This window comes from Hemicordylus capensis, chromosome 13 (genome assembly GCF_027244095.1).
Source record: "Hemicordylus capensis ecotype Gifberg chromosome 13, rHemCap1.1.pri, whole genome shotgun sequence".
Taxonomy (NCBI): Eukaryota; Metazoa; Chordata; class Lepidosauria; order Squamata; family Cordylidae; genus Hemicordylus; species Hemicordylus capensis.
In genome coordinates, this window is record NC_069669.1 from 10,937,236 (window position 1) to 10,963,202 (window position 25,967).

The 25,967-nt window shown below is 50.4% G+C and overlaps 4 protein-coding genes across 13 annotated transcripts in view; 2 read left to right on the top strand and 2 right to left on the bottom strand.

The window, feature by feature from the left end:
* The window catches only part of LOC128336805 (uncharacterized), a 10,236-nt gene extending 2,540 nt beyond the window's left edge, over positions 1–7,696 (bottom strand). The window contains exons 1-11 of one of the 3 annotated variants that reach the window (XM_053276995.1): positions 7,569–7,696; positions 6,569–6,783; positions 6,384–6,463; positions 6,107–6,223; positions 5,853–5,932; positions 5,381–5,486; positions 5,076–5,171; positions 4,514–4,621; positions 4,302–4,398; positions 3,857–3,940; positions 420–471 (exon numbers count right to left, since the gene is read on the bottom strand). In XM_053276995.1, the coding sequence (XP_053132970.1) occupies positions 3,903–3,940; positions 4,302–4,398; positions 4,514–4,621; positions 5,076–5,171; positions 5,381–5,486; positions 5,853–5,932; positions 6,107–6,223; positions 6,384–6,463; positions 6,569–6,783; positions 7,569–7,570 (939 nt within the window). In that variant the 5' untranslated portion in view covers positions 7,571–7,696 and the 3' untranslated portion in view covers positions 420–471; positions 3,857–3,902. Of the gene's footprint in view, positions 1–419; positions 472–3,327; positions 3,458–3,856; positions 3,941–4,301; positions 4,399–4,513; positions 4,622–5,075; positions 5,172–5,380; positions 5,487–5,852; positions 5,933–6,106; positions 6,224–6,383; positions 6,464–6,568; positions 7,019–7,568 lie in introns of those variants that run through there. The other 2 variants (XM_053276994.1, XM_053276993.1) reach the window with 2 other exon arrangements.
* On the top strand, positions 5,073–15,808 carry LOC128336817 (WD repeat-containing protein 90-like). 3 transcript variants are annotated; one of them, XM_053277034.1, is made up of 8 exons: positions 5,073–5,093; positions 10,016–10,155; positions 10,629–10,759; positions 11,457–11,587; positions 12,924–13,052; positions 13,280–13,399; positions 13,661–13,745; positions 14,342–15,808. In XM_053277034.1, exons 1-5 carry the CDS (start codon positions 5,085–5,087, stop codon positions 12,930–12,932), a joined length of 420 nt encoding a protein of 139 aa, XP_053133009.1. In that variant the 5' UTR covers positions 5,073–5,084; the 3' UTR covers positions 12,933–13,052; positions 13,280–13,399; positions 13,661–13,745; positions 14,342–15,808. The 3 variants fall into 3 exon arrangements, with proteins under 3 accessions (XP_053133009.1, XP_053133008.1, XP_053133010.1); XM_053277033.1 differs by lacking the exon at positions 5,073–5,093 and adding an exon at positions 6,390–6,492; XM_053277035.1 differs by lacking the exons at positions 5,073–5,093; positions 10,016–10,155; positions 10,629–10,759; positions 11,457–11,587; positions 12,924–13,052 and adding an exon at positions 12,595–12,883.
* Positions 15,708–25,967, bottom strand: part of LOC128336804 (uncharacterized) — a 10,678-nt gene continuing 418 nt past the window's right edge. The window contains exons 1-12 of one of the 6 annotated variants that reach the window (XR_008312097.1): positions 25,171–25,427; positions 24,991–25,070; positions 24,714–24,830; positions 24,459–24,538; positions 23,984–24,089; positions 23,676–23,771; positions 23,114–23,221; positions 22,878–22,974; positions 22,433–22,516; positions 21,904–22,033; positions 18,693–18,744; positions 15,708–18,097 (exon numbers count right to left, since the gene is read on the bottom strand). Coding sequence is in view for 4 of the 6 variants with exons in the window: in XM_053276990.1 (XP_053132965.1) it covers positions 22,479–22,516; positions 22,878–22,974; positions 23,114–23,221; positions 23,676–23,771; positions 23,984–24,089; positions 24,459–24,538; positions 24,714–24,830; positions 24,991–25,070; positions 25,171–25,408 (960 nt within the window). In the remaining 2 variants the exon portion in view is untranslated. Of the gene's footprint in view, positions 18,098–18,692; positions 18,745–18,776; positions 22,034–22,065; positions 22,517–22,877; positions 22,975–23,113; positions 23,222–23,675; positions 23,772–23,983; positions 24,090–24,458; positions 24,539–24,713; positions 24,831–24,990; positions 25,071–25,170; positions 25,428–25,967 lie in introns of those variants that run through there. The other 5 variants (XR_008312096.1, XM_053276990.1, XM_053276991.1 and 2 more) reach the window with 5 other exon arrangements.
* LOC128336814 (WD repeat-containing protein 90-like) overlaps positions 24,399–25,967 on the top strand; it is a 10,033-nt gene continuing 8,464 nt past the window's right edge. Inside the window, exon 1 of the mRNA XM_053277025.1 lies at positions 24,399–24,467. The gene's annotated coding sequence lies outside the window, so the exon portion shown is untranslated. The remainder of the gene's footprint in view (positions 24,468–25,967) is intronic.

Here is a 25,967-nt window from a genome sequence, read left to right on the forward strand (position 1 = left end):
CCAAGGTTTCAGGCAGGAGTCTCCCTCAGGCCAATCTTGGAGATGCTGCCAGGGAGGGGACTTGGAACCTTCTGCTCTTCCCAGAGTGGCCCCATCCCCGAAGGGGAATGCACATGTGTATTCTCCCATCCAAATCAGGGTGGACCCTGCTTAGCAAAGTGGGACAATTAATGCTTGCTACCACCGGACCAAGGATCTCTAGACCCAGACCTGCTTAGATTTCGTAGAGATGCTGCTGCATTGAGGGCTTCCAGGTCAAGCTCTGGAACCCATTTATGACGTAACAGAACATCCAGGAAGCTGAGATTTTAACTGGCTTTTAAGACTCCTCCCGCTTTTAAAACTGCTATGGTACAGGAGACTCCAGAACACTGGAAGCTGGAGCAATTAAGCACAACAAGCAAGAATGCACAGCTTACTCTCTGAAGATGAATTCCTCCTTGAGACCAGCCTTCAGGAGACACTGGCTTTCTGGAAAGAGAGTCAGAGAAGAGACTGGAAAAGATGACACTCATTTGCCAGGGTGTGTTCAAGGGACTGTAGGTTTACACAACAGTAACTGATTAAAACCAGGCTTAAGTGTCATAGGAACATAGGAAGCTGGTGTACACGGAGTCAGACCCTTGGTCCATCTCGCTCAGTATTGTCTACACTGACTGGCAGTGGCTTCTCCAAGTTTTTCAGACAGGGGTCTTTCCCAGCCCTATCAGTTACCAATCCACACATGAACCTTTCCCCTTATCCCATGACCGCTAAGCCCCAGTACATTATGTCAACCAGATCACCTTTATCCACATGCTGTTGACACTCTCAAATAGCTCCAAAACGTTAGTGAGGCAAGACTTGCCCTTGCAGAAGCCAGGCTGGTTCAGCAAGGCCTGTTCTTCTAGGTGCTTAACCAGTTTTGCTCTTAAGCCTGCTTTCCATCAATTTACCCAACACAGAAGTTAAGCTAACCGGCCTGTAGTTTTCCAGGTCCCCCCACCACCGGGTCCTTTTTTGTTAACTACTTCCCAGTCCTCTGGCACAGAGTCTGATTGTAGGGACAAATGACATATTTTTGCTAAGAGCAAATGTTGCTTGAAGAGCAGTGGAGACCAACCAGCTTCACCCACCACATCATCTTCCTCTCCCTACGCCTGGAACAGCATTCAGGGAGAGAGAGAGAGATAACACCATCTAGACTAAGCTCTTCATCCAACCATGTTCCCTGGAGCATCACAAAATCAGAATCTGAAATCGATTCCATCAAGGAGACATCCTTAATCTTAGACCTCCAACCAGCCATACTCCATGTTATCAAAGACAAAAGCCTTTCAGATCTCACAGATGTTACATGTCACTTAATTACGTCCAAATGATGAATTGCAGTTCCTTCTCTATTGGGTGCTGGTTCTTCTGAACTTGTAATTGACAGAGGGAGTCCATTCAATCCAACAGAATCACCTCCATTGCCTCAAACGAAGGTTGAGACCACAAATGCTGTCTTTCCAATGGTGTTGAACTTAAAGGGTTCAGTGAACATGTGGAAAAAATGTGGCTTGTTCGGGAGGGTCTCAAGGAGAAAGCCAGTTCTCAAGAAAGGCCACATTAAAGCTCGTTTGAGCTTTGCCAGAAGGCACCTTGAAGATTCTGATGCCAAATGGAAAAAGGTCTTATGGTCAGATGAGACCAAGATTGAACTATTTGGCCTCAACTGACAGTACCACTGGTGTAAATCCAACGCAGCTCACCATCCACAACACACCATACCTACAGTGAAGCATGGAGGTGGCAGCATCCTGTTGTGGAGGTGTTTCTCTGCCTCAGGGACTGGGGCTCTCGTTAGGGTAGAAGGAAAAATGGATGGGGCAAAATACCGTCAGATTCTGGAAGAAAACCTGCTACCCTCTGCCAGACAGTTGAGGATGGGCAGAAGATTCACCTTTCAACATGACAACGATCCGAAGCACACAGCAAAATTGACCACACAGTGGCTGTAGGAGAAGAAAGTGAACGTCCTCATGTGGCCCAGTCAGAGCCCAGACCTAAATCCCATAGAAAATCTGTGGAGAGATTTGAAGATAGCAGTCCACCAACACCTACCATCCAATGTGACCGAACTTGAACAGTTCTGTATGGAGGAGTGGGCAAATATTGCTCCGTCTAGATGTGCAAGGTTGATAGAGAAGTATCCCAACAGACTCAAGGCTGTTATTAAAGCAAAAGGTGGTTCAGCAAAATATTGACATTGGGGGGGTGATCCTTTTTCAATCTCAGTAATTCTTGTTTTTTATTTCTGACACTTTTTCTGGACTGTAATTGTGATGTTTTTCAGTTGGATGTTATAGGTTGCATTGGATAAGTACAGCTGGTGAAGGGAATTTTCTTTGTGTTTTCATTTCAGGATGTAAGGGAACCAGAATTTAAGGTCTATCAAAGGGGGTGATTCTTTCCAATACCCACCTTAAATGAGTCAAGAAGACACACATTTTGGTCACCAATTTCAACCACAGGGTGACCTTCTGATTTAACCTGTTTCACTTCATTACTCCGTAGAGCTTCTTCACATTCAATCAGCCTAAAAGCAGGGGCCTCACAATCCTTTTCAAGCAGTAGTCATGTTGCCTGTTTCATAAACTCCGGGTCAAGGATCACTTTGTGATGTTCATGGATGGGATCCAGATGATCCCAATTTTGAAAATTCTGTCCACCTATGGCCGATGAGACTTTAGATCTAAGAAATTGACTTGGGGTCTTGCTTCAGAGAATTGTGTCAATTCCTCCTTTAGCATCACTATTGAAGAATGTTTCTATCATTTCTCTGGTTTTTCGACACCGGTGGTTTTAAGGGAGAAATCTCTTCCCCCCTGCAGCAAGTATGATGGTTTTAGAATTAAATCAGTAGGATCATTTGGTGCTTCCCTCTCTCCCTTGATCCTTTCAAATCCTTTAAATTGTTTCCGATTGATTAGAAACCTGACTGATGATTATCACTGTTTCAGCTGTCAAGAGGCAGAAGGAGGCAGATGAACCTGAAAAAGCAGATCAAACTTGGTCATAAACCTCATTTGTAGCAGTATCTAATCCAGAAGGATCTGGAGAGTCCCTCAAGATAGACGATGAATCTGCATTGTTAAACAAAGCCTCTAGAGAGCCTCCTACTTGTGCTTGAGAATTGTTTGCTGTGGGCAAGGATATCCCAATCTCAGCATTATGATTTGGTGCTTCCATTCTCTCAGTTACAGAACCTAATTTAGGGATAGAGTCAGAAATAGTTCTCCCTGGTGAGATGTCTGCCAGAGGAACAAATGTATTTGAGGTTCTAAAGGAACTGAAAAGACTTACTCATTCCTGTTTTTTAGAATATTTTTGGATTTTTGCTTGCTTAGATTTCTCTCTCCCTTCTATGGACCGTGTGGGCTGTTTCTCGGGCACTTCTTGTTTCCCGTTCTTGAATGTAGGGCTGTAACTTCCTCTAATCAACAACATGGATGGAAGTAAAAACCACATTCCTCGCCAGGAAGAAGTCCATGGGTTGGGAAAGAAGATGAGATGATGCTGTGTGGATGAATCCGTGGGGGCCAGCTGTGGGAACGAGGTCACGGTCTCAACAGCACATGCCCTTGCCTTATCAGGCAAAGAAATTCTTAGAGGGAATCCTCTATGTTGATGGTAAGGGCTCTGGGCCAGAGAGGTCAGGAGGGGAGTAAGCTCCTCCAGCTCCTCCCTCTTTCTCTTCCATACAGAGGCCCTGGAGCATCTGCAATGAGAGCAGGGCTTGGGAAAAGGGCAGAGGAACCTCCCCATCCCTGAGAAATGGCGGCAGATTCTGGGCTGGCGTTCCCAAAGGGAGCAAGAGAAATGGCATCCCCACCTGATTTTGGCCACAAGCTTGTCCAGTGTCCATGAGCTGATTGCCCTCAGTCATCCCAGAACTCAACATCTTGGAGGAGGTCCTCTGTTTGGGAGAGAAGACAAGAGAATTCATGAGAGCACGGCTTGGTTTCGGAAAGGGGCAGAGGACCCTCCCCATCCCCGAGAAATGGAGGCAGGTTCTGGGATGGAATTCCCAAAGGAAACAAGAGAAACGGCTTCCCCAGCTGCAGTTTGGCCACAAGGCCTTCCTCAGGGAGCGCCATGTTCCCCCTAGGGCTGGATTGGGAAGCGAAGGCACTTTCTCTGGGGAGGGCACTTGGAGGCAAGGGTGGAGGAGCATGTGGGGTCCTCGGATACCCACAGCGAGCCCAGAGGGAGCTCTGCCTAGGCCCAGAGCAGGGAGGGAGCTCTGTCTGCCCCGTTTCCATGGGGATGGATGCTACCTTCACTAGATGAAGTGCTGTCTTGGTCTTTGGCCTGGGCTGCCATCCTCCACACCTGAAGAACCGCAAAGGGCAGCAGGGGCTTAATCTTCTCTGCCTGGAGAGAGAGAGAGAGAGAGAGAGAGAGGACGACGGCCTGTCAGAGCTCTTCTGGGGACCCTGAAGCTGGAGGAGGGGGGACTGGAGGATGCCGGACCCAAGGGGATACCTACCTCAAAGTAGAAGGGCGGCCCAGTCGCCAGATCAAGCAGCAAACAGCCAGCCCTTTCTGCCACCGCCTCCTCTTGCTCGTCTTTGGTTTCCACCTCACTATTAATGGCCTGCAGGATGAAAAGGTCCCTCAGAATGCCACAGCCGTGGTCGAAATCCTCACACCAGCAGCCCCCTTGCCTGGCTGCTGAGAACGGGGACCCAAGACAGAGAAAGATCTCCAAGGTGGTTCTCGCCAACATTTCTACGTCGTCCTCACGAATGAGCTACCCAAATTGCCAGGGAGCCTCTTATGCCCCCTCCCTCCCAGCTCAGGTGAGCCGAGTGGGGGGGAGGGTCTCTTCGGGGTGGGGGCCCGCCTATGGAATACCCTTCCCTGGCTGCTCAGGGTGCCAGGACGGGGCTGCACATCTGAACGCTGCCCACCGGGAGGGAGTCGAGGCCTTATCCGCCGACATGCTTGACCCTACCCCTACCCACAACCAGGAAGGGCAGAGGAGCCTGCTGACCCCAACTGGACCAGGGGATGGTCCCTCCGTGGCTGGGAGACGCCACCTTACCTACCTCAGTGATATGGATGAGGTGCTCCAGGCTGGGCCTTTGAGAAAGGAGGGCTCTGAGCAGGCCCTGCAGGGCCTCCTCAGGTGGCAGAAACAGGTCCTGAGAGGGAGAAAGGGAGCCAGAGTGTGGCTGCTGGAGGCTGGAGGGGGTCGCAGCCCCCCTCAGGGAGGGGAAAGGCACCACTGGGCCTCCGAAAAGCCCCGCTTGCCCTCTGCCCATCTTGGGGGATCCAGACCCCCCCAGCCAGGGTCCTTGCCTAGGAGGGCAGCAGTGGGGCAGGGTGGGGTGGGGTCTCCCTCCATACTCACCTCCTGGTCTTGCTGTGGCCCTTGCTCTGGCATCACGCTCATCCAGAACAGGCAGCCGGAGACGATTTTATGTTCCCTGCTCTGGCAGAAGCAGGGCTTCATCCGACTGTCAAGGAAAGGGGAACGATGAGAAATCCCGCTGGGGCGGGGGGAGAAGGCGGTCCAGGAAAGGGCTGAGGGGGGAGATTCCGCCCCCTCCCTCAGTGCCCCGATCCAAGGCTTCCCCAGGACTCAGGGCAGGAGAAGGGGGCCGGATCCTGTGGCACTCAAGCCGTCTGCCCAGAGGAGGGAGTCCTCAATGACACCTTCTGGGGCCAAGGGGGTGGAGGACCAAGGGGCTGGTCCCTTTCCATGTCCCCCCCCCCCGGGTCCCCCACTGCCTCTTCCCTACATTGGACTTCCCTCCCAAACATCCTCCCACCATTGGCCACCCCACATCTCCCTCTCCAGACCCCTCCCGTCCCCCACGTACCTCAGCAAGGTGAGAGCCTCCGCGCAGAGGGAGAAGAGGTAGGGAGGCAGGGGGTCCTCCCAGGTATACTCCATCTCCTCCTGGGAGGGAACAGAGAGAGGGAGGCGAAAGTCACCCCGATCCATGGGGGGGGCTCCCCGAGACCTGCCCCAGCTCCACCCCCCTGCCCCGCTGGGCTTGGCTCTGTTCCAAGGGCTGCCTCCACCCCACTCCCCCCAATCCAGGCCTCCGCCCCCCAGCTGCCAACCACTCACCAGCACGGCCTGGGCTGCCAAACCCTTTGAGAAGGCAAGGCGGCGTTCCCCTCTCTGGAGGCTGTTCCTGCAGGCCTCGATCAGGGTCTTCAGGAACGAGACCCGGTCCCTCCGGTCCTGGAAGGGGAAAACAATGGGGCCGTGAAGTGGGGCAGGATGCCCCTTGGATGGCAGGCCCCCTTTCATGTGAGCCGCCCTGCCGTCCCTTGGTACCCCACCCCCCTGGACACGGCTCTGGACTTCCCTGGGGGAGTTCTGGGAGGGGGTCTCTCCATACCTTCCCTTCTTCTTCACTTTCCGGTCTGGCCTTATCCACAAGGCGGAGCCTGGCCTTGATGAGGCTGCTGGGTGTTGGAGCTGCAGGAAGAGGTGGAGAAGGCAGGAGAGTGAGTGGGGCCCCTTACCAGCCCGGCCGCACCCTTGACTCCCCCCCCCCCCCGGCCAACTGGGGCCCCTCCTCACCTCCAGCATCCTCAACAGGGGGCTCGGCTGGCTCTGGCCGGCTGCAGCCCCCAACCAGTGGCAGCGAAGGAGCAGGGCCCACCCGGTTGGTGCGGCCGCACAGGACCCACCACCTCCGGGGGGCAGCTGGCCTGGAGGCTGCAGACTCCCCTGGGGCGGCCAGGGGGGCCACTCGGCTGGACCGCCTAGCCAGGAGGGCTCGGAGCCTGCGCAGCCTAGAAGAGAGCAGGCAGAGCATGAGAACGAGACCTTTGGGCAGAAAGGTGGGCGTGGGATAGGGGGGACCCAGGGGGCGGGGAAACCCTGCATGGCCGCCAGGAGGGGGATGCCAGGAGCCCAAGACGGCTAGCCCTCTTCAGTCAGCGAGGTGGCACAGCTCTGGGCTGGGGAGGTGCAGAAGGGAGATCTCCCAACCCTTGGCAGGCTGGAGAGCTTGCCCATTAAAGAATGGCGAATCCCTCCTGGGCTCCTGAGTTGAGGAGAGACGCAGGCAGGGAGTGGGTGCTGGAGAAGGGGCCGTGTGGGGCCAGGCCTTCTCTGGGGCTGCCCCGGACCGGCTTGGGAATGGGCTCCCGGTCCACAGAGGAGCTCCTGCATCTCTGGCTGCCTCCCCCAAATCCCTTTAGACACACCTGTCTTCTCAGGCCTTGGGCTAAAACTTTTTTAAAAGTGCTTTGATAAATTTGTATTTATCTGTATTTATTTATTTACGGTCTTTGACCAAATAGTACAATACATTTACATGAAAAACTAAAACACACTTTCAGCAAATATAAAACATTAAAATATAAAACCAATTAATCATTTACATGAAAAGCTAAAACAAACTTTCAGCAAATATAAAACATTAAAATATAAAACCAATTAATCATTTATAGTGGAGTGTGTGTATATATATATATATATATATATATATATATATATATATATATATATATAAAAATAAAATAGCTTCTCCAATAAGATGGTTTAGACTGGAAATGAATCAGTCAATACTCACATGATCCACAGGCTTGTGGCTGTACTCCAGTTACGGACTTGAACCCTAACCTAAACCTAACCTAAGACTAACAACCAACAGCAACAAGTAGAAACAACGACGAACCCTGCCCAACCGCCTCCCCCTCCCTATCCCAAACAACCCCGAACCCCAACAGTTAACCCCAACAACAAACCCTCCCCCTCCCTACCCCAAATAAATCCCCGCTTCTCTCTGAAGAGCTCTCTGATCTTTAATCTCAGTCTCACACTCAATCTCTCCCTCTTTCACTCTCTCAATCGCGCCCAATCACTCTCTAAATACCTTTCGCGGCCACAGACACTCTCTCAAACACCCTCTCTCTTTCACTCTCACATGCATTCAAGGGAGTCAGCGATGAATCCTGCCCCAGTATCCCGTAGCGACGGGTGATGTCACAAAGGGGGCCGCATCACCAGTTAACTGCCAACTCAACGGCCGTTGGTCCTCTGAGGTCGAGGACCCTCCTTGGAACTCTGGGGCCCCTGCGGTTCTTCTGGGGGTCTCTCCCTTTCCGGCCACATCCCTGTCCCCCATGAGAGGCCTCCATCTTCCCCACCATGGCTAGAGGGGCACCCTCCCAAATCCCTCCTGGGAGACCCTTCCCACCTGCAAGACTCCCTTCTTTGCTGCTGTGAACCCCACAGGATCCAAGGAGGAGTCCTCCTTTTCTGGGTCCCAAATACAACGGCCTCCTTCTTGGAGTGGTGTCTCTTCCAAAGAGGACTCCATGGACAAGTGGGTCTGCCTTCACCATCTAGAGGGACATCTCACTTGCCCTGATGCTTCCTGAAAAACACACCTTCCGACATTTCAGGGATGAAAAGGGGGCCTTCCAAATGTGTTTCTGGCCCCCCATTCCCATCTGAAGGGGCACTGCTTGGCCAGAATCTACCCCCAAGGCTGCAATTACTACTACTACAAACATGTGCCAATTTTCACCATTAGGGTCATTAGGAAGGGGATTGAGAATAAAAGTGCTATTCTTGTTATTCCTTTATACAAGCCTCTGACCGTGGTGGCTGGTGGCCAATAGGGTGGTGTGGTGGTGGTGCAGCGAGAAAAGAACTCTGTGCATGCTCAAAGGACCCTTTGTCTGTGTGTCCAAGATGGAGCCCTGGCTTTAAAAGGATGAATGACACATTCTCTAACCCTTCATCAGGCTGAAACATTCTGCCTAACTCTCAAGACTGCACTCTCTCCTACGACCAGAGGTCAATGCAAAAATATGTTGGAGAGAATCCACAGAAAGCTCGATGGATGGAGAGGGACTCTCTCTTGCATTCACCGTTAAATAGGAATAGGAGTAATAATGTGCCTAGCTAACAGCTGGCATCCAAAACATTGCTCTCAGTGTGTGAATTGCACATAGATGGAAATGGCATTTGAGAAGCCAGTGGACACAGGATCCACAGGGTTCCCAGACTATGGGAAATACCTATATTGGGCAGCAGCGAGATAGGAAGATGCTGAAAGGCACGGGAGGAGGCAATGGTCAACCCCACCTGTGTTCTACCAAAGACAACCACAGGGCTCTGTGGGCACCAGGAGTCGACACCGACTCGATGGCACAGCTTTACCTTTCTCTTCTGGGGGAGAACGTTTAGCTGGAGGAGAGTGAATAGCCCCATTCAATTCCAGCACAGCATTCTTCCAGTGGTTGTTGCTGGTATCTACTTTATATTTGGGGTGGTCTGTGTTGGTTTGTGATAGATATAGTGAGCCTTGTTGGAACACGGAACCATTTTATTTGTTTTTTCTGTGTAAGCTGCAGTGAGAAGTGGTATATAAATATTGATAGTTGCCGTTTAGGCCTCTCAAAATGTATGCAGATTCATGTTGGCTTCCTAAAAACAATTTTGTTCAGTTCTCGCCTACAACCGTGGATAACGCAACCACATATAACGAGATCTTGAGTGAATGGGAATTGGGGGGGTTAGGTTCCTGGAGCTAAAAGAGAGGCTTAAAAGGCAATCATAAGAGCAAGAACGTACCGTGTCATGCTCTCCAGGTCTCCAGCAATGCCCCTCCGCCAGCAAACGCCCAGTTCTGGAGGTTTTCTGTGAAAAATCATGGGGTGGGGGAGGGATTTTAAAAATTGTTTATTTTACAAAAGAGCCACAAAATGGCTCCGTTCAGCAAAATGGTGGCCAGAAATGACCTTGGAGGTCATTTCCGGCCACCTAGAAACTGTGGATTGGCAAAATTTTACCCACCCACCCCGCTTCCAAGCAACATATAACGAGGTTAGGTCTCAATTGCCTGACGGCAGATACGCAAAACTGTGGGTGACAGCACCGTGGATAACGAGGGCCACCTGTAATCAAGGCATTATTTGCCCCTTGCTCCTCTGAACTTCAGCTCAACTCTTTGGCGTCTGCCTGTTGGTTGCCTTCTGTCTAATCGGAATGCACATCTATCCCCAACAGCTGTATGAATTCACTGCCTCGGACGAAATGCCACGCACTGTGGCTTTTCACCCCTCGCAACAGATCTTTGCTTGTGGCTTCGATACCGGCGTGGTGAGGACCATCAGCTTAGCTGCCTCAAAGCTGCTTGAGGAACACAAGTACGTTTGTCTCGGAGTTCAGGTCCTGAATATTTTTGTGTGTATGAATCCAAAATGACGGGAGTTGGCGATGGTCATTTGAAATGGGAGGTTCCTTCTGGATCGAGGGTCCCCAGATGATGTTGGACTACAACTCCCATCATTCCCTGCCACAGTGGCTTTTGTTTGGGAACCCCTGTTAGGGATGTAGGTGGCTATTCGCCTCTGGTGGGAAACTGGAAAAGACACACTGTGTAAACCTGCCTGATTCCTTTTTTCAGGCTTGATGGTGAAGCCTGGAAAAAAAAAATCTGAAATGGGTCAGTCCAGGCAGGTCAATCACCTCATCTGCTGTTTAAGGAACCAGGCCTCAACTGATGAGGTCCTAAGCAATTACTTTGCAATCAATGTGTGGACTGTTGCATTGATTTCAACCTTCATAGTCACTTCTCCGTTGTGCCTAGCTTTCTTTCCCCCTTTTCGGTGTCCTCTAGGCAACACCACGACTCAATCACGGGGCTGATCTTCTCCCCAGACGGCAATTTCATGTACAGTTGCTGCGCTCGTGGGACCCTGGCTCTTTATAATTGTGCTGTCCAGAAAAGTCACATCGTCCGAGTTCTGGGTAAGATCCTTGCCTCTTGAGGCCATCTTCTTCCAGCCTGTCGGTGGAAGTCCCTAGACGGCAGAACGGAAGAATGGAAATCTAGAGGGGTGTTGTGGCATATACTGGTTAGAGTCTTGGATCAGAGAGGGAGGGAGGAAGGGAGATCTAAATCTTCCTTTTTGCACTGCAGCCCTTCCCCTGAGTGGGGCACAGTTTGGCCCACTGCTCTTATGTTTGCTTCCTAACAGAGAGGGGGCATGGAAAGAAGTTCCTATTACGGAACTTTGCCCTGATTTTCCTGCACAAGGTGGTCTCTGTGGGTTTCCTCATGCGAATGGCGTTGGTGCAAATACACTCTGTGTCTCTTTTCACGAGTTGACCTTCATGCAAACCCTTTGCTCAAGTCATTTTTATTTACTTTATTTTATTTTAAATATTTCTGTACCGTCCAAAACTTGCATCTCTGGGCGGTTTACCATTGAAATCATCTCCAACATTAAATCAATTGACAATTGAGATCATTGCAAACATTTAAAACCCAATATTAAAAATATTAGAACTATCAATCTAATTCAAAGCCTGGGTGAATAAATGTGTCTTCAGTGCCTTTTTAAAAGTTGCCGGAGATGGGGAGGCTCTTGTTTAGGGTGACTTGATAGATTTCCTCCCCTCCTTTGTTTCCTCTCATTGAACAACTGTCTGCCTCACTCCCCAGCTAATGTGGTGGTACAAGATGCTGACCACGGGCCCGATGCCTTGTCGATCAGCGCCGACGGACATCTCCTGGCCTTCGTGGGACCTTCCGAGTACATTGTGACTCTGATGGATGCCAGATCCCTAGATGAAGTAAGTGCCATTTCCTTCCGTCTCGGGTTGCTGCAGAAGCAGAAAGGTGTAAAAACTTTATTTGGGTCGTAGACAAGCAATACAAGAATATTAAAATAATAATGATAATAACAATAATAAGATGATAATTTAGCATTTAACCTTTGTGGTTGTGGAGGGATAAGCAGAAACCTGTCAGCAATTTTTTAAATCTAAAACCAGTGAAAATGGAGAGGTCTGGAATGAGAATTGCTGCTGAGGGACTGGGATATCTCCGGCATTATTTAATCCAGCATAGACCATCATGATTGTTCTTAACAAAATATATTTTATTGCAAGATTGAAAGATGTTGTAACATACTGTAACATATATGCTATTTTGATTGTATTTGCATAGCAGTATCAGGTTATTCCATTTTGGCATTGCATCGCACGATACTGCCCCCCCCCGCCCTTTCTGGTTGGTTCTGTATATCTCCATGCCATGCCTGACAGACTGCAGCAATGTTGCTAGTCCTCACTGAGGTGGTAAACCTGTCTGGGTTGTAACATTTCCGGCTGCAGACACTGGGGCTCAGAGGATTGAGGGTTCCTCCAATACCAGGTGGCAGGTGCGATCTCTGTACATAAAAACCTTGGGGTGGAGAAGGTTAAACGGGACTGTACCATTTCAGACTTTGGGTGGGGTATAACCTTTGAAGTTGCATTTTTTTAAAAAGTAAAGCACCTCCCTTTAAGTAGAAAGCTAGACACCCGGGAGATATTTCAGCTCAGCCTTCTGAAGTTTTCTATTTGCAAGAAGTTTCAAGGCATTACAAGTTGGATGAACATGAAGCTGCCAGAACAGCATTTGGTCGGAGGGTCCTGCAACAGGTCCTTCTGGGTCAATAGCTCCAGCTTGGGTATTTTCCCTCCCGTGGTTGGTGCTGTGGTATGTCCCAAGCTTGGGTGACCTCCTACACCAGCCGAGAAAGGTACATTGGTACTCACCGTGAAGGTGTCTTCTGGCTGGTGTAGAAGAGGTCACCCAAGGCCCCCCCCGGGTTGTGTTAGGCTGGAGCTGATGATCTGGTTGTAGGGGGACAGTTTTTCTGTCTTTCTCTGCATTATTGTTTGTATATTGTTGTATATTCTCTGTTGTGTTCTGTGGTTTTCATTCCGTAGCTTGAGCTGTTTTAAGCACTGAGGAGATCCGCCCACATGCACTGGGTTAAGGATCTTCAAGTATGACTACTTCCTGCCTTTTGGAGCATGTGGGGGGGATGTAATCCCAAGCTTGGGTGACCTCTTCTACACCAGCCAGAAGACACCTTCACGGTGAGTACCAATGTACCTTTCTTTTTCGGTGGCCTTATAGGCAATCTAGGAAGAAGTGTGATTGCAATATCAGAAGCAAAGAATTTTGCAACAGAATGCAAGTTCTCCGTTTGGTTACAAAAGAAAAGCTCCTAGTCCTCATTTTTAAAGTCTTCGTTTTTTGCAAATGGTGGGTTAATTTCCATTCAATGCTTAAAGAGGTTCTGCCGAGTGAGACTTGTAGTCCTTGGGGAGGGAAGGTGCTTCCCTCATCGGGGCCGAAATCTCAGATTTGGTAAATAGTGTGTCAGTTCACCAGACTTTGCACGATTCATTCCAGTCTCCGAACATGGAATGGATTTGCTCCAACGTACACACAGCTGGTTGTGACTTCCCCTCTTGCATTTCCTCTCCTAGGTACCCAGCCCTCTGCCTCCCAGCCTGGCAGCCTTTTGCCCTTGGGATAAAAGCACAATCGTCTACATGGGCTTTGGGCTGCAGAAGGAGGTCTTGTTCTACAGCCTGCTGCAGAAACAGGTGCCTACGGTTTTCCTCGGTCACTTGTCTGAGATCGGCTCCAGAACTCTGGAGCTGGACTTGATGCTCCACATACGTACAAGGTTGCCCAACGAAAGGAGTCACCCAGCAAGTTTCATGGCCGAATGGGGATTTGAACTCGGGTCTCCCCGGTCCTAGTCCAGCACTCTAACCACTACACCACGCTGGGCTTGAACAAGTTATTTTGGGATCCAATCCTTTGGATCTAACATGTCGGAACTTCTCCTTGCTTGTGTGCAGGTTGTGGAGAAGATCCCCCTGCCTTACTTTGCCACGTCGCTGAGTTTGTCTCCTGCTGCCTGCGTCCTGGCTGTTGGCTTCAACGGTGAGTCTGGGTGTTTGTTCAGCACATAGAGAGCCGGGGCTGATCTCTGAAGACCCTGCAGGAGGGCAGCTCCTAGACAAGGAGCAAGCTAAGGGGCACCAGGTATTGTGCTTCCTCCAGCAGAGGTTGCTACATCAGGACAGCTCTGCTGGATCAGGTCCAAGGCCATTCTAGTCCAGCCTCCTGTTTTCCCCCAGTGACCCACCTCTGACAAGCCCACAGTCAAGAGATGAAGGCCAGCCCTCTCTCCTGCTGTTGCTCCCCGGCAACTGATATTGAGAGGCATCTTGGCTCTGAGGCAGGAGAGAGGGCATGCCCTCAGTTCTTGCCTGTGGGCTTCTCAGAGGCATCTAGCAAGTCACTGTGTGAAACAGGATGCTGGACTTGGGAGGCCATGGGCCCGATCTCAGTAGGCTGCTGTCATATTCTTGTAGGTGTGTCCTAGTCCTCCCCCCTCCTGTCAGAATACCCCCAAACCAGCCTTGGCTGAGATTCTCAGGAAGTGAATGACTTACCCAGTGTGGAGGACTGCACTTTTTCCTGGGCTCTCCTGCAGAAAAGCCAGTCTTGGTCTCTAGCTTTGCTTACCCCCACAGAGCACCTGCTGAGGCTGATTGACCGCACAGCCAAGACAGAACAGGACTACGCCGGCCACGACGATGCCGTCGGCCTCTGCCGCTTCACCCCCTCCGGGAGGCGCCTCTTCACGGCTTCCTTTAACGAGATCCTGGTGTGGGAGGTCCAGAGCAGATGAACCCAGCTCTCTCACTCGCCTGCTCGAAGGATACCAGCGTGGTGGCCGCTCGGAACCCCTCACTTTGCCCCGTTTGAGCTCCGAGAACTTCTGGTCGTGCCCAGGAGCTCTGGAGATGCCCCGTTAGACCCGACACGGGACTGTTCCATGGCTTTCGAGAATATGCTTCCGATGTTTGGGGTAGAAATGGCTGATGGCAACCGACGACGATGCAGGAGTTGAGGGCCAGCTTTTGCATGGGGGACAGACGTCTCCTGGCTTGCTTGGTTTCAGACACACCTCTTCTTGATTCACAGACCCTGGATTACTTGCCTGGAAATCGCCATACTGGGGGTGATCCAGGATTTGGACTCTTGGCTAGATTCCCCCTCCCCAAAACTCAGGATCATCTTGGCTCAATAGGGTAACTCTCTTGATTGGAACTGAGGCAGAGAAGCTATTTTGAGTGTCCCTCAGATGTAGGTGTTACTTGACATTTATGGGGATGGTTAGAAGTATGATCTTTTCCCCTGATCCCTGATAACAATGCCAGTAGCTAATTTATTAGTCTTCCTGGTTTCCCCGGCATGGACAGGGAGCAATCTTGGCCACCTTTTCTAAATGGGATCACAGGTGGTTTATTTAGAAAGTCCCCTTCTGGACTGGGTCATGGCTCTGTCCTCGTGTGGACTTGAGGGTGAGCAATCCTCAATCTCGTTGGCTTTTCCATAGAAGTATCCCTGACCCCAGGACAGTGACAAAGCCAAGTAACAGAATCACCCTTTTGGAATCTCCCTTGAGAAACAGTGCAAGGAACAAGATTAAACTCTTGTTCTTCAAAAAAAAACAAAACCCAACCACTTTTCATTTTGATAGTTGCATCTTAGCTAAGTGGTGTTGAGAATTTGTAAGTCAGAAGAGATTCTCAGCTCTTTTCCCCCAGTTTGCTGAATTCTCTCAGCAGCCCAGATATGGAAACAAAATTAACTATGCTCAGCAGATACAGGATGGCCACTGGGACCAGATCTTGTGAGCACAAAGTTGCCTTTCTGATTAGAAGATTTATTTAAGGAATATTTTATAGTGAAAAATTGTGTGTTTTTTAAACAAAGAATGCATTGGTAGTAGGGTAGAGAGCTGGCAAAATGGAAACTGGACATCAACTGAGAGGGAAATAACTAATATTTCCCTCTCAGAATTAGACTGTATCAACAACACACACAACTGCATTGCTTTTGTCATTTGTAATTTATTACAAGCTGGAAGAGAAGAAAACTGGTCTGCTTGTGTTTAAGTTTTGATTCCTAATAAACGAGTGTGTTTTTATGCACCTTTTTGATCCCTGCATTTTTCAGTAAGAGGGTGGGTGAATATATGTGTGTGCATACAGCCCTTTAGCCAGGGGAATGAGTCGTCTGAGTGGGCAATTCCAAGGAATCGGGCATGGTATCACTTTTCCAGTAACGGAATCAGAAGCTATATCTAAGAATTCTGATTGGTATTGATGAATTTTTGGTAAGTATGGCACTAAACATTTAATATGGCCTCACAGCAGATGTTCTCTTGCCAGTGGGAACATGTAGGATTAATTTGTAGGTTATTTTTGTAATGGAAACAGTAGCTTGAAACTATCTAGATTGATTTTTCTAGCTTTAAAAAAGGTCAAGACAAAGACATACATAATACAGCAAGAGGAGGATGTGATCTTAAGATCTTACCTTAAAGCTTCAGAAGCAGAAAGGGAATGAAATAATTCCCCTCTATTTATCAGATACTGCAAGTTAAGCTAGGAATACTGTTTCCTCTTAGCAGAAAGGTGAAGGAGACACATTTCCCCCTATCCTGGCATGAAATTACCATGTTTTCCCTTCTTTGCCCACTAACTCACCACTGATCAAAGGATGATTCCAGTAATACAAAACTGGAAATACCCAATAAAAAGCTGATTCCTTCAGACCAGGTTTGTTCAAGCCTTTCATAAAAGTTATTAGAGGTAATAAAATAGATTCTGAAATATATACATAGACACATGGTTCAAGTGTGGCACAACCCGCAGTCTTTGGCAGTCAGTACAAAAAGAGGTGTGAAGGGAACCAAGAGATTTAAATATTCTGGCTCAGACAGGCCTAAAAACTTTAAAATAAATTAACTGGAAGGCTGCTGACCTTCTTGAAGTAAATCTACATCTTTCAAAATACTTAAAAATTCTGATGTGATAAGTTAAAGGCCTAAGCCATCTTCATTAAGGCCTAAGAGTCAACTTCATTATGATTAAGAACACAGTATTGACACATTGCTTTTAAAACAAAAGCAACGTTCAAAGCAGTTCATATAGCAAACGAAGAAGAAAATAAGTACCCACTGGGCTAGACCCATCCACAGATCTATGTAGGTTTGATATTGTTTCCACTTGGTGTGATGGCTATCCCGTTTGCATCTGGAATGAAGAGGCACACTGCTCCTGAATCTGGAGGCTCTATTTAGCCAACATCACTAGACTATTTTTTAAAAGAGCCCTCTTGGCTAGTAGTCATTAAACAAACCTTGGTTAACTCATGGGGCTCAGATAGATGGCACAGATGACCATTTTTTTAAAAAAATTACAATAAGGGGAAAGAGGTTAAGAAATCCATTCTTTCCACGTGAGGTTTTTCCTTTGTCAAATATTACATGGTAATAAGCCACCTCTCACTTGTCTCCGCATCCTTAAAAAGGCACCTGCCTGGAAGTGTTAGTAAAATACAAGTCAAACAACCAACTGAAAGCTAGATCAACTTAAAAGGCTGCGTTGGTGGGCGCTCTCAGACTGAAAGCCCAGCAGCCTGTCTCTCCAACATTCCTAATTTGGCAGCAGGAGGAGTCTCAGCGTCCCCTAAATCCCCATCAATCCACCTAGAAAATGTTGCTATCTGTTTAGCTGGTGCAGACAAGACATTTCAGATGTCTAAAACGTTCACGGAGAGGCCTGCCGGAATGCAGTTCTCTGTTCCAGTGTGTGTTTCACATTTTTGCATGCTTCTTTAGGACAAAAGCTGATAAGGGAATAGCCTTGGGAATAGCCTAGATGCTTAGCAGCATAACCCTGGCGTTGCCAAGGCGGCATTCCAGACCTTGCATAAGGCAGTCTCAGGTCCGTATTAGTTTTCCCCCACCAGAGGTCAGCAGCTGGATTTTCCACCTCAGGTACCAAAATATCAGATCGTCACCCTAGGATCTCCTAGGCTCCTTTCCCCTGGGTAGACCTACTTGTGAGGACAGCGGCCCGTTTCAGAGAGCACAGGCCCGTAAGAGAAGCAGCCAGGTTCTGCACTGGAAGACGACCAGAATGTTCAGCTATGGTGCCCAAACATCTGAGCCACGGAGAGCGTCTTCTGGCTTCTCTTGTAAGAACAGCGTTGCTGTCACAGGCTGAGGTGGGGCGCAGGCATCCTCCACTTGGTCTTCCTTGTCCCATGGACAATCGTGACCGGCCTCCCCATTCATGTCCTGCAGCGGGTAGTAGGTATATCCGCCACGCTTGCGTTCCTCTCGGGAGCTGCAGAAGAGGAACTTTACGTTTCCTATCACGCTGAGCACAAGCAGCAGAGCCAAGGCTGATGTGATGCCAATCCAAGTCTTCCTGTTGGAAAAATATTACATCTATATCATACCTTTCTTTGTTGCAGCTTAAGGGGGGACGGGACGGGCTACCTAAGATCCCAAATGGTCTTCTATCTATAGGATGCTGCCATGTATCGAGTCAGACCCTTGGTCCATCTAGCTCAGTACTGTCTACCCAGACTGGCAGCAGCCTCTCCAAGGTTTCAGGCAGGAGTCTCCCTCAGGCCAATCTTGGAGATGCTGCCAGGGAGGGGACTTGGAACCTTCTGCTCTTCCCAGAGTGGCCCCATCCCCGAAGGGGAATGCACATGTGTATTCTCCCATCCAAATCAGGGTGGACCCTGCTTAGCAAAGTGGGACAATTAATGCTTGCTACCACCGGACCAAGGACCTCTACACCCAGACCTGCTTAGATTTAGCAGAGATGCTGCTGCATTGAGGGCTTCCAGGTCAAGCTCTGGAACCCATTTATGACGTAACAGAACATCCAGGAAGCTGAGATTTTAACTGGCTTTTAAGACTCCTCCCGCTTTTAAAACTGCTGTGGTACAGGAGACTCCAGAACACTGGAAGCTGGAGCAATTAAGTACAACAAGCAAGAATGCACAGCTTACTCTCTGAAGATGAATTCCTCCTTGAGACCAGCCTTCAGGAGACACTGGCTTTCTGGAAAGAGAGTCAGAGAAGAGACTGGAAAAGATGACACTCATTTGCCAGGGTGTGTTCAAGGGACTGCAGGTTTATACAACAGTAACTGATTAAAACCAGGCTTAAGTGTCATAGGAACATAGGAAGCTGGCGTACACGGAGTCAGACCCTTGGTCCATCTCGCTCAGTATTGTCTACACTGACTGGCAGTGGCTTCTCCAAGGTTTTCAGACAGGGGTCTTTCCCAGCCCTACCAGTTACCAATCCACACATGAACCTTTCCCCTTATCCCATGACCGCTAAGCCCCAGTACATTATGTCAACCAGATCACCTTTATCCACATGCTGTTGACACTCTCAAATAGCTCCAAAACGTTAGTGAGGCAAGACTTGCCCTTGCAGAAGCCAGGCTGGTTCAGCAAGGCCTGTTCTTCTAGGTGCTTAACCAGTTTTGCTCTTAAGCCTGCTTTCCATCAATTTACCCAACACAGAAGTTAAGCTAACCGGCCTGTAGTTTTCCAGGTCCCCCCACCACCGGGTCCTTTTTTGTTAACTACTTCCCAGTCCTCTGGCACAGAGTCTGATTGTAGGGACAAATGACATATTTTTGCTAAGAGCAAATGTTGCTTGAAGAGCAGTGGAGACCAACCAGCTTCACCCACCACATCATCTTCCTCTCCCTACGCCTGGAACAGCATTCAGGGAGAGAGAGAGAGATAACACCATCTAGACTAAGCTCTTCATCCAACCATGTTCCCTGGAGCATCACAAAATCAGAATCTGAAATCGATTCCATCAAGGAGACATCCTTAATCTTAGACCTCCAACCAGCCATACTCCATGTTATCAAAGACAAAAGCCTTTCAGATCTCACAGATGTTACATGTCACTTAATTACGTCCAAATGATGAATTGCAGTTCCTTCTCTATTGGGTGCTGGTTCTTCTGAACTTGTAATTGACAGAGGGAGTCCATTCAATCCAACAGAATCACCTCCATTGCCTCAAACGAAGGTTGAGACCACAAATGCTGTCTTTCCAATGGTGTTGAACTTAAAGGGTTCAGTGAACATGTGGAAAAAATGTGGCTTGTTCGGGAGGGTCTCAAGGAGAAAGCCAGTTCTCAAGAAAGGCCACATTAAAGCTCGTTTGAGCTTTGCCAGAAGGCACCTTGAAGATTCTGATGCCAAATGGAAAAAGGTCTTATGGTCAGATGAGACCAAGATTGAACTATTTGGCCTCAACTGACAGTACGACTGGTGTAAATCCAACGCAGCTCACCATCCACAACACACCATACCTACAGTGAAGCATGGAGGTGGCAGCATCCTGTTGTGGGGGTGTTTCTCTGCCTCAGGGACTGGGGCTCTCGTTAGGGTAGAAGGAAAAATGGATGGGGCAAAATACCGTCAGATTCTGGAAGAAAACCTGCTACCCTCTGCCAGACAGTTGAGGATGGGCAGAAGATTCACCTTTCAACATGACAACGATCCGAAGCACACAGCAAAATTGACTACACAGTGGCTGTAGGAGAAGAAAATGAACGTCCTCATGTGGCCCAGTCAGAGCCCAGACCTAAATCCCATAGAAAATCTGTGGAGAGATTTGAAGATAGCAGTCCACCAACACCTACCATCCAATGTGACCGAACTTGAACAGTTCTGTATGGAGGAGTGGGCAAATATTGCTCCGTCTAGATGTGCAAGGTTGATAGAGAAGTATCCCAACAGACTCAAGGCTGTTATTAAAGCAAAAGGTGGTTCAGCAAAATATTGACATTGGGGGGGTGATCCTTTTTCAATCTCAGTAATTCTTGTTTTTTATTTCTGACACTTTTTCTGGACTGTAATTGTGATGTTTTTCAGTTGGATGTTATAGGTTGCATTGGATAAGTACAGCTGGTGAAGGGAATTTTCTTTGTGTTTTCATTTCAGGATGTAAGGGAACCAGAATTTAAGGTCTATCAAAGGGGGTGATTCTTTCCAATACCCACTGTAAATGAGTCAAGAAGACACACATTTTGGTCACCAATTTCAACCACAGGGTGACCTTCTGATTTAACCTGTTTCACTTCATTACTCCGTAGAGCTTCTTCACATTCAATCAGCCTAAAAGCAGGGGCCTCACAATCCTTTTCAAGCAGTAGTCATGTTGCCTGTTTCATAAACTCCGGGTCAAGGATCACTTTGTGATGTTCATGGATGGGATCCAGATGATCCCAATTTTGAAAATTCTGTCCACCTATGGCCGATGAGACTTTAGATCTAAGAAATTGACTTGGGGTCTTGCTTCAGAGAATTGTGTCAATTCCTCCTTTAGCATCACTATTGAAGAATGTTTCTATCATTTCTCTGGTTTTTCGACACCGGGGGTTTTAAGGGAGAAATCTCTTCCCCCCTGCAGCAAGTATGATGGTTTTAAAATTAAATCAGTAGGATCATTTGGTGCTTCCCTCTCTCCCTTGATCCTTTCAAATCCTTTAAATTGTTTCCGATTGATTAGAAACCTGACTGATGATTATCACTGTTTCAGCTGTCAAGAGGCAGAAGGAGGCAGATGAACCTGAAAAAGCAGATCTAACTTGGGGTCTTGCTTCAGAGAATTGTGTCAATTCCTCCTTTAGCATCACTGTCGAAGAATGTTTCTATCATTTCTCTGGTTTTTCGACACCGGTGGTTTTAAGGGAGAAATCTCTTCCCCCTGCAGCAAGTATGATGGTTTTAAAATTAAATCAGTAGGATCATTTGGTGCTTCCCTCTCTCCCTTGATCCTTTCAAATCCTTTATATTGTTTCCAATTGATTAGAAACCTGACTGATGATTATCACTGTTTCAGCTGTCAAGAGGCAGAAGGAGGCAGATGAACCTGAAAAAGCAGATCTAACTTGGTCATAAACCTCATTTGTAGCAGTATCTAATCCAGAAGGATCTGGAGAGTCCCTCAAGATAGACGATGAATCTGCATTGTTAAACAAAGCCTCTAGAGAGCCTCCTACTTGTGCTTGAGAATTGTTTGCTGTGGGCAAGGATATCCCGATCTCAGCATTATTATTTGGTGCTTCCATTCTCTCAGTTACAGAACCTAATTTAGGGATAGAGTCAGAAATAGTTCTCCCTGGTGAGATGTCTGCCAGAGGAACAAATGTATTCGAGGTTCTAAAGGAACTGAAAAGACTTACTCATTCCTGTTTTTTAGAATATTTTTGGATTTTTGCTTGCTTAGATTTCTCTCTCCCTTCTATGGACCGTGTGGGCTGTTTCTCGGGCACTTCTTGTTTCCCGTTCTTGAATGTAGGGCTGTAACTTCCTCTAACCAACAACATGGATGGAAGTAAAAACCACATTCCTTGCCAGGAAGAAGTCCATTGGTTGGGAAAGAAGATGAGATGACGCTGTGTGGATGAATCCGTGGGGGCCAGCTGTGGGAACGAGGTCACGGTCTCAACAGCACATGCCCTTGCCTTATCAGGCAAAGAAATTCTTAGAGGGAATCCTCTATGTTGATGGCAAGGGCTCTGGGCCAGAGAGGTCAGGAGGGGAGTAAGCTCCTCCAGCTCCTCCCTCTTTCTCTTCCATACAGAGGCCCTGGAGCATCTGCAATGAGAGCAGGGCTTGGGAAAAGGGCAGAGGAACCTCCCCATCCCTGAGAAATGGCGGCAGATTCTGGGCTGGCGTTCCCAAAGGGAGCAAGAGAAATGGCATCCCCACCTGATTTTGGCCACAAGCTTGTCCAGTGTCCATGAGCTGATTGCCCTCAGTCATCCCAGAACTCAACATCTTGGAGCAGGTCCTCTGTTTGGGAGAGAAGACAAGAGAATTCATGAGAGCACGGCTTGGTTTGGGAAAGGGGCAGAGGACCCTCCCCATCCCCGAGAAATGGAGGCAGGTTCTGGGATGGAATTCCCAAAGGAAACAAGAGAAACGGCTTCCCCAGCTGCAGTTTGGCCACAAGGCCTTCCTCAGGGAGCGCCATGTTCCCCCTAGGGCTGGATTGGGAAGCGAAGGCACTTTCTCTGGGGAGGGCACTTGGAGGCAAGGGTGGAGGAGCATGTGGGGTCCTCGGAGACCCACAGAGGGCCCAGAGGGAGCTCTGCCTAGGCCCAGAGCAGGGAGGGAGCTCTGTCTGCCCCGTTTCCATGGGGATGGATGCTACCTTCACTAGATGAAGTGCTGTCTTGGTCTTTGGCCTGGGCTGCCATCCTCCACACCTGAAGAACTGCAAAGGGCAGCAGGGGCTTGATCTTCTCTGCCTGGAGAGAGAGAGAGAGAGAGAGAGAGAGAGAGAGAGAGAGAGAGAGAGAGAGGACGAAGGCCTGTCAGAGCTCTTCTGGGGACCCTGAAGCTGGAGGAGGGGGGACTGGAGGATGCCGGACCCAAGGGGATACCTACCTCAAAGTAGAAGGGCGGCCCAGTCGCCAGATCAAGCAGCAAACAGCCAGCCCTTTCTGCCACCGCCTCCTCTTGCTCGTCTTTGGTTTCCACCTCACTATTAATGGCCTGCAGGATGAAAAGGTCCCTCAGAATGCCACAGCTGTGGTCGAAATCCTCACACCAGCAGCCCCCTTGCCTGGCTGCTGAGAACGGGGACCCAAGACAGAGAAAGATCTCCAAGGTGGTTCTCGCCAACATTTCTAAGTCGTCCTCACGAATGAGCTACCCAAATTGCCAGGGAGCCTCTTATGCCCCCTCCCTCCCAGCTCAGGTGAGCCGAGTGGGGGGGAGGGTCTCTTCGGGGTGGGGGCCCGCCTATGGAATACCCTTCCCTGGCTGCTCAGGGTGCCAGGACGGGGCTGCACATCTGAACGCTGCCCACCGGGAGGGAGTCGAGGCCTTATCCGCCAACATGCTTGACCCTACCCCTACCCACAACCAGGAAGGGCAGAGGAGCCTGCTGACCCCAACTGGACCAGGGGATGGTCCCTCCGTGGCTGGGAGACGCCACCTTACCTACCTCAGTGATATGGATGAGGTGCTCCAGGCTGGGCCTTTGAGAAAGGAGGGCTCTGAGCAGGCCCTGCAGGGCCTCCTCAGGTGGCAGAAACAGGTCCTGAGAGGGAGAAAGGGAGCCAGAGTGTGGCTGCTGGAGGCTGGAGGGGGTCGCAGCCCCCCTCAGGGAGGGGAAAGGCACCACTGGGCCTCCGAAGAGCCCCGCTTGCCCTCTGCCCATCTTGGGGGATCCAGACCCCCCCCCCAGCCAGGTTCCTTGCCTAGGAGGGCAGCAGTGGGGCAGGGTGGGGTGGGGTCTCCCTCCATACTCACCTCCTGGTCTTGCTGTGGCCCTTGCTCTGGCATCACGCTCATCCAGAACAGGCAGCCGGAGATGATTTTATGTTCCCTGCTCTGGCAGAAGCAGGGCTTCATCCGACTGTCAAGGAAAGGGGAACGATGAGAAATCCTGCTGGGGCGGGGGGAGAAGGCGGTCCAGGAAAGGGCTGAGGGGGGAGATTCTGCCCCCTCCCTCAGTGCCCCGATCCAAGGCTTCCCCAGGACTCAGGGCAGGAGAAGGGGGCCGGATCCTGTGGCACTCAAGCCGTCTGCCCAGAGGAGGGAGTCCTCAATGACACCTTCTGGGGCCAAGGGGGTGGAGGACCAAGGGGCTGGTCCCTTTCCATGTCCCCCCCCCCCCCCGGGTCCCCCACTGCTTCTTCCCTACATCGGACTTCCCTCCCAAACATCCTCCCACCATTGGCCACCCCACATCTCCCTCTCCAGACCCCTCCCGTCCCCCACGTACCTCAGCAAGGTGAGAGCCTCCGCGCAGAGGGAGAAGAGGTAGGGAGGCAGGGGGTCCTCCCAGGTATACTCCATCTCCTCCTGGGAGGGAACAGAGAGAGGGAGGCGAAAGTCACCCCGATCCATGGGGGGGGGCTCCCCTAGACCTGCCCCAGCTCCACCCCCCTGCCCCGCTGGGCTTGGCTCTGTTCCAAGGGCTGCCTCCACCCCACTCCCCCCCATCCAGGCCTCCGCCCCCCAGCTGCCAACCACTCACCAGCACGGCCTGGGCTGCCAAACCCTTTGAGAAGGGAAGGCGGCGTTCCCCTCTCTGGAGGCTGTTCCTGCAGGCCTCGATCAGGGTCTTCAGGAACGAGACCCGGTGCCTCCGGTCCTGGAAGGGGAAAACAATGGGGCCGTGAAGTGGGGCAGGATGCCCCTTGGATGGCAGGCCCCCTTTCATGTGAGCCGCCCTGCCGTCCCTTGGTACCCCACCCCCCTGGACACGGCTCTGGGCTTCCCTGGGGGGGTTCTGGGAGGGGGTCTCTCCATACCTTCCCTTCTTCTTCACTTTCCGGTCTGGCCTTATCCACAAGGCGGAGCCTGGCCTTGATGATGCTGCTGGGTGTTGGAGCTGCAGGAAGAGGTGGAGAAGGCAGGAGAGTGAGTGGGGCCCCTTACCAGCCCGGCGCCCCCTTGACTCCCCCCCCCGGCCAACTGGGGCCCCTCCTCACCTCCAGCATCCTCAACAGGGGGCTCGGCTGGCTCTGGCCGGCTGCAGCCCCCAACCAGTGGCAGCGAAGGAGCAGGGCCCACCCGGTTGGTGCGGCCGCACAGGACCCACCACCTCCGGGGGGCAGCTGGCCTGGAGGCTGCAGACTCCCCTGGGGCGGCCAGGGGGGCCACTCGGCTGGACCGCCTAGCCAGGAGGGCTCGGAGCCTGCGCAGCCTAGAAGAGAGCAGGCAGAGCATGAGAACGAGACCTTTGGGCAGAAAGGTGGGCGTGGGATAGGGGGGACCCAGGGGGCGGGGAAACCCTGCATGGCCGCCAGGAGGGGGATGCCAGGAGCCCAAGACGGCTAGCCCTCTTCAGTCAGCGAGGTGGCTCTTGGGGCAGCTGGCTGCCGGCTTGGGCCCAGCCCCTTTGGGAATCCGGGGCACAGCTCTGGGCTGGGGAGGTGCAGAAGGGAGATCTCCCAACCCTTGGCAGGCTGGAGAGCTTGCCCATTAAAGAATGGCGAATCCCTCCTGGGCTCCTGAGGTGAGGAGAGACGCAGGCAGGGAGTGGGTGCTGGAGAAGGGGCCGTGTGGGGCCAGGCCTTCTCTGGGGCTGCCCCGGACCGGCTTGGGAATGGGCTCCCGGTCCATAGAGGAGCTCCTGCATCTCTGGCTGCCTCCCCCAAATCCCTTTAGACACACCTGTCTTCTCAGGCCTTGGGCTAAAACTTTTTAAAAAGTGCTTTGATAAATTTGTATTTATCTGTATTTATTTATTTACGGTCTTTGACCAAATAGTACAACACATTTACAT

Coding starts and splice junctions, on each gene's coding strand:
- LOC128336817 (XM_053277033.1), top strand. CDS start 6,442: ATGAGGCTGCTGGGTGTTGGAGCTGCAGGAAGAGGTGGAGAAGGCAGG. Junction 10,156..10,628: donor AAGCTGCTTGAGGAACACAA/GTACGTTTGTCT, acceptor GGTGTCCTCTAG/GCAACACCACGACTCAATCA. Junction 10,760..11,456: donor TCACATCGTCCGAGTTCTGG/GTAAGATCCTTG, acceptor CTCACTCCCCAG/CTAATGTGGTGGTACAAGAT.